The 6955-nt window shown below is 41.6% G+C and overlaps 1 protein-coding gene across 2 annotated transcripts; it reads right to left on the reverse strand.

Annotated features, from left to right (window-relative positions):
• Nucleotides 1-295: 295 nt before the first annotated feature.
• On the reverse strand, nucleotides 296-6949 carry LOC116547544 (histone acetyltransferase p300-like). Of its 2 annotated transcripts, XM_032273478.1 has the most exons (4): nucleotides 6328-6949; nucleotides 5046-5220; nucleotides 1930-2007; nucleotides 296-855 (listed from the first exon to the last, which is right to left on the reverse strand). In XM_032273478.1, exons 1-4 carry the CDS (start codon nucleotides 6391-6393, stop codon nucleotides 722-724), a joined length of 453 nt encoding a protein of 150 aa, XP_032129369.1. In that variant the 5' UTR covers nucleotides 6394-6949; the 3' UTR covers nucleotides 296-721. The 2 variants fall into 2 exon arrangements, with proteins under 2 accessions (XP_032129369.1, XP_032129370.1); XM_032273479.1 differs by lacking the exon at nucleotides 1930-2007.
• Nucleotides 6950-6955: the final 6 nt, after the last annotated feature.

The raw sequence follows: 6955 nt of genomic DNA on the forward strand, positions 1-6955 counted from the left end.
CCGGCCAATAGCACAAATTCTAAGACCCATGATATGTAAAAACAAAATCTTATAAGTTGTGGCACAATCTGGTAGCATTCACAGTCCACAAATGCTCTAGGATTGTTACACTTCTAAAATTACCCTACATGAATCCAGGCCTTAAAGAAAGAAATCTGTAGTACCAAAGGCCAGCCAAAAACTTCTTAAGCTGAGGACATCCGTCTTACAGGTTGAAATAAAGGACAGAACTCCTTGTTGAAAACGGCAGATTAGTGAGAAGTAGTAATGCTCAGGAACCCCTCAAAGGCTGAAGAATCAGAGGCACCAGCTAACTCTAAAGGGCAGCGGAAGGGTTGGGGTCAGTGTGAAGCGATGGACTGGTTAAGACTTCGCCTAAGGAGCAGGAGATGCCTAGTTTTTCTTCTCCAGTCTCAAGAACCAGTCAAACACATCATCACCCTTGCAAAAGATAGACAGTTCTCTGCCTGGAGAAGGGAAGACAGACATCAGAGATGAGAACTGACTGTGAAAATGCATGAAGGCCACTAAACATTGAGATTCCAGGCATAAGGGCCTGGCTGTTTTTATTTTTTGGTCAGCTTTCTAGTAGGGCTAAATACATTAAAATTACAGAAGAATTACAGAAAAACTAGGAGTTATGGTCTGTTTAAATGACTGTGAGAATTTACAAAGCAGGAACAAACAGGATTTTCAAAATACCAGGTAAAGGCCAAAGAGATTAACCCAAAGATGACAAACTAACCGGGTTGAGAGCTCCAGGCTGAGCCAACTGTCCATGGTGCTGAAGAGGAGGGGTTTGCCGGGGTACAATGGGGGGCTGGGCCATGCTCATCTGGCCAAATTGATTCAAACCTGTGAATATGCACAAAACATTAGATCTGAATGCCTTTGTGAAATTGAAGAATAAAATAATTCTTTTTTTTTTTTTTTGAGACGGAGTTTCACTCATGTTACCCAGGCTGGAGTGCAATGGCGCGATCTCGGTTCACCGCAACCTCCGCCTCCTGGGTTCAGGCAATTCTCCTGCCTCAGCCTCCTGAGTAGCTGGGATTACAGGCATGCACCACCATGCCCAGCTAATGTTTTGTATTTTTGGTAGAGACGGGGTTTCACCATGTTGACCAGGATGGTCTCGATCTCTTGACCTCGTGATCCACCCGCCTCGGCCTCCCAAAGTGCTGGGATTACAGGCTTGAGCCACCGCGTCCGGCCAGAATAAAATAATTCTTAATGCCTGATTCTATAACATTTTATCAAGGCTAATAAACCTGCTTTCAATCTTCCATGTATAAATAAATCTGTCTCATTTGCAGCAGTTGTGTACAGGCATTAACTAACAGGATCTCCTAACTAAATTTTACAGTCTACAAATGTACCTTTTTTTTTTTTTTTTTTTTTTTTTTTTTGAGGCAGAGTCTCACTCTGTTGCTCAGGCTGGAGTGCACTGGCATGATCTCAGTTCATTGCAATCTCCACCTCCTGGGTTCAAGAGATTCTCCTGCCTCAACCTCCCAAGTAGATGGGATTACAGGCCTGAGCCACCATACTTGGCTAGCCAATTCTTGTATTTTTAGTAGAGACAGGGTTTTGCCACATTGGCTAGGCTGGTCTTGAACTTTGACCTCAGGTGATACACCAGCCTCAGCCTCCCAAAGTGCTGGGATTACAGGTGTAAGCCGCCTTGCCCAACCTGCACTTGCTTTTTAATGGATGCTTCATCATTCAATGTCACCTGCCCGGTGATCTGCCAGCCAACCTGCTCTTCACCCCCTCTTCCTCTAAGGGCTCCAACTCCAAGGGGTTTTTTGAGTTTCTCAAGCAGGTTATCATGACACTTGCTGTTGACATAAACTGGGTATCCAGATAGCAGGTATTATCTTGCAATAACCAGGAATTCTTTTAAAATAATTTTTTTTCACTATTTACCAGACTGTGGAGTTATCCGAGGGATCATCTGGTTTGGCACACTGCCACGGATCATAGCTGGATCAGGCAGAGGACCATCTAGAGTAAAAAAGAGAAATTAAGAAGTATCTTTGCACCAACTGCCCTTAAACAACCAAACAAAAACTCACTGTTCACACAAATCCCACAAAATATATTTAATAATACCTTTAAAAATTGGGTGTGAATCACAAAATAAAGCTCTGAACTAGACAGAAACTTGAAGAAAATGTTATTTCTGGAATACAGAAAAATGTGTCCCAGTGGATTTGTTGGTATTCCTTTATGAGTCTGGGTGCTTTTGATGTTGATAGAAAAATAATGTAAAACATTTTTAAAAACTGAAGCTATTATAGGCCAGGCATAGTGGCTTACACCTGTAATCCTGGCACTTTGGGAGGCTGAGGTGGCTGCATCACTTGAGGTCAGGAGTTCAAAACCAGCCCGGCCAACATGGTGAAATCCTGTCTCTACTAAAAACACAAAAATATTAGCCAAGTGTGGTGGCGGGCACCTGTAATCCCAGCTACTCAGGAGGCTGAGGCAGCAGAATCACTTGAACCCAGGAGGCGGACGTTGCAGTGGCACGAGATCAGCCCACTGCAACCTTGCAAGCGAGCCAGAGCAACAGAGCGACGCCCAAAAAAAAAAAAAAAAAAAAAAAAAAGCTATTATACCATTTAATATGCTGTTGTTTAACAAAGTGAGTCTGGCATGCAACAGAGTGTCTCCATGAATAATAGCTATGAATCATGTCTAATGGTGGCCAAATTTGATTATGTAGCATAGTAATGTTTTTATGTACACAAACTCACTGTGAACATTGATTTTAAATAATATGCATATTATAACACACTATATATTTCGTACCTCTAAAATACAAAAATAGAAGTAATTCTTTTTTGTTTTGTTTCTCAAGTGATGTTCCTGACTTAACCTCCCGAATAGCTGGGACTACAGGCACATGCTCCCATGCCTGGCTAATTTTTGTATTTTTTGTAGAGATGGAGTTTCACGATATTGCCAAGGCTGGTCCTGAAGTCCTGAGCTCAAGTGATCCACAGCCTCAACCTCCCAAAGTGCTGGGATTATAGGCGTGAGTCACCATGCCCGACCCCTTTTATGCTTCTATTATTTTTTTTTTTTTTTGTTTTTTTTGGGGATGGAGTTTCGCTCTTGTTACCCAGGCTGGAGTGCAATGGCGCGATCTCGGCTCACCGCAACCTCCGCCTCCTGGGTTCAGGCAATTCTCCTGCCTCAGCCTCCTGAGTAGCTGGGATTACAGGCACGCGCCACCATGCGCAGCTAATTTTTTGTTTTTTTTTTTTTAGTAGAGACGGGGTTTCACCATGTTGACCAGGATGGTCTCGATCTCTTGACCTCGTGATCCACCCGCCTCGGCCTCCCAAAGTGCTGGGATTACAGGCTTGAGCCACCGCGCCCGGCCGCTTCTATTATTTTCTATGTATTAGGTTAAGTTAAGAATCTCATTTTACAAAATGTCAGATTTAGTACAAGCTAAAGGTCAACAATTAAGGCTGATATTCAGTTCTATTACCTTTTATTCCTGCTTTCATTGGTACCATACTGTTTTTACTCTGACATTAGAATACAATTTAATATCTCACAGACTTTAGACTTGGCTCAAATTTCACCCAGAACTTGAGTTAAAACCAAGTATCTCACGTATGTCTACTTGTTTTTGTATCTTTAGTTACTACTCAAACTCAAATCATGTTCTGAAGCAGTCAGTCTCAACTGTAATCTTGACTTTCTCATTCCTGAAAATGTGTTCTCCTAGCTACTCAAAAAATCTGTTTTTCCTTACTATTGGGCCTCCATGTATACTATTTCCTCTGCCAGAAATGTTGCTTTTCCCAACTTTTTACACATCTTGGCCCAATTACAAAACAATATCTGGCACACTTTAGTTAGTAATGAAATTAATAAATGGGGCTGCTAATGGACATTGGAAATCATTTATTACTTCAATAAATGAAGGAGATGAACTTCTCAGTCTACCTATAATCTACTGATGGTAGGAGGGTTACTACCTGCTGGCTCAGTTGGCACTTGTAGGTCATTAGCACTTCCTAACTCAGCAAAGGCAGGTTTTTCTTATCAAAGCAACAGCATTTAAACAGCCTGTATCATTCCTGAAAATGGTGTGCCTGCTCGGTATTTCACTACTTTGATTCTACCAGTAAGTCAATGATTCAATAAGACAATGTATCACAGTCTTGGTTATCTGGTTAATTAATCAGGTCAACAATGATGATATAACCAGAAACTGAAGCTGCCAAAACGTAATTTTAAATGATGCTTCTAGGCCGGGTGGTGGCGGCTCACGCCTGTCATCTTAGTACTTTGGGAGGCCAAGGTAGGGGGGTGGGGGGTGGGGGTGGGGGGAGGAGGATCACTTGAGGCCAGGAGTTCCAGACCAGCCTGGCCAACATGTTGAAACCAGTTTCTATGAAAAATACAAAAATTAGCCAGCCATGGTGGCGTGTGCCTGTAATCCCAAATGGCCTACCCGGAAGGCCAAGGTGGGAGAACTGCTTGAACCTGGGAGGCAGAGGCTGCAGTGATACAAGATCCCGCCACTTCACTCCAGTCTGGGACACAAAGTGCATCTCTGTCTCCAAAAAAAAAGAGCTCCTAGCCTTAGAATATTTATGTCAATTAGAAAGTGTGACAGTGTAACATGATATTATGTGTGCTACAGAGTGTTGGTCTCTATGGGGGTCCTGAACCTGGTCAACCTACAAACATCTAGTGGCTACTTACAACACAAGCCAGTCTCAGAGAAATCTGGGAACATCTGTAGGCTATCACTTTCTAGGTGTCACCATTAGAGAACTTTACTTTGGGCTCTAAATCAATGCCAGATTATCAAGGTATGTTAAGAACCATGCCCAGACATCTTAAATATACTGTTCTGCTTCTGTTTTTTACTATAAGTTATTTTCTTTGCAAAGGCAAATCGTTATTTAAAAACTCTAGAATAGTTACACAAGCTTACAGAAATTAATGACTTTGGATAGAAACTATTTGTTTATCAATTTCTCTCAAATGTAAGTATAACAAAAAATACTTACTAGAAGTCATTCCTGGTTGCGGCTGTCCCATGTTAGGCCCTGGATTCATGGAAACTGGAACCATGCCTGCAGCATTTGGTAGCATGTTCTGTTTCTGTAGTCTAGTCCTTCGTTTTTCTTCTAGTTCTTTTTGGATCTTATAGATTTTCTCAGCTAGAAGGTGGTAGTATTCCGCCTTTTGAATTGTTGAAATAAAATAAGGGAGATGAGGAAAAAGGAACTACCACCAGATAACATGAAAAATAAACTGAGAACAGATATTAGTTTCATTTTTTATGCTGCATTAAGAAGTGGTACCAATTTAGAAAAAGTTCAACTTATGTAGAGAAACTAAACTACCATGAACAATACTAAGTTACTTTTCATATATTCTAGTGAAAAGAGAACAGAGATGGTACAGCTCAGCACCACCACCACCCCTTTTTTGGGGAGAGACAAGGTATCTCTCTGTTGCCAGTGGCACAATCATGGATCACTGTAGCTTGACTTCCAAGGCTCAGGTGATTCCCCCACCTCAGCCTTTTGACTAGCTGTGACTACAGGCACGTGCCATCATGCCCGGCTAATTTCTTGTATTTTTTTGTAGAGATGGAGTTTTGTCATGTCGCCTGCACTGGTCTCCAACTCCTAGGCTCAATGATCCACCCACCTGAGACTTTGAAACTGCTGGGATTACAGGCACCAAGCCACAGTGCTCGGCCAACTCAACACTTTTTAGGTTGATAAGACAACCAAATGAAGTGCCACATGAGAGCAAATGAAGTGCCACATGAGTGCACTGTATTAGGAGGAAAAAATTAATATTATTGATGACATGCATTTAAGAAATTGCTTTGTTATCCTAACTGTGCTTGATGACAATAAGATGGGATAGCTAGAGTGTGTACCCCGACTGAAGGACATGTACTATTTGCACATGCTAAAGAGGAATAAGCTGGCCTGGCACCGTGGCTCTCGCCTGTAATCCCAGCACTTTGGAAAGCTGAGGTGTGCGGATCACCTGAGGTCGGGAGTTCAAGACCAGCCTGTCCACATGAAGAAACCCTGTTTCTACTAAAAATACAAAAAAAAAATTAGTTGGGCGTGGTGGCGCATGCCTGTAATCCTAACTACTTGGGAGGCGGAGGTTGTGGTGAGCCGAGATTGCGCCATTGCACTCCAGCCTGGGCAAGAAGACCGAAGCTCCGTCTCAAAACAAAAACAAACAAACAGGAACAAATAACCACAACAGGCCCAATCTTGGCTATTAATACAAAAAAACAAAAAAACACCAGATGCTCACTCGATTGTTTGCAGATTCATACATGTCCCCTTCAACTTTCCGAGCATATGCAACTAGGTTTTCCATCCGTCTGTCTTTTAAAGCAGCAGGATCCGGTGTAGGAAATATGGCTTGGACGCTGGAAAAAGAAAATCCCACCACTGTAATATCATGTCAGCTTTTAATTCAGTTTTTTCCCCCTGATTTTTATACACTGAACACACAGAGGAAAAGAAAAAATAATGGCAAGGTGAGACATATTCAAATATAATACTTAGTGAAATCAAATTGTCCTTTAGTGACAAAATAATTTCTCTCTATATTTCCGATCACAATACAGAAAATGACTCCACAAAAAATACTCTTTGGTCCCTGTTACTCTAGACGTAAAGCAAAATATTACTTTGAGCTACATACTAAAGAAAGTGAGGAAAACGAACCTTGTCGTAGTATCAAGTAGCAAAAGACTTCAGAGTTCCTTCTACTCTTCTAAGTTTTTCATCTTATTGAAATAAAACTTAATAACCAACCATTCTAAAATGTTAAAACATCAAAAACTCGAAGTGTTCTGGCAAAGGCTTATAAAAAAACAAACAAAAAACCAAAAACCTGAAGTGGAGGGAGCAGAAATGCATAATGATTCTGCTAG

This window comes from Sapajus apella, unplaced genomic scaffold (genome assembly GCF_009761245.1).
Source record: "Sapajus apella isolate SASKATOON/1434 unplaced genomic scaffold, GSC_monkey_1.0 scaffold3532, whole genome shotgun sequence".
NCBI lineage: Eukaryota > Metazoa > Chordata > Mammalia > Primates > Cebidae > Sapajus > Sapajus apella.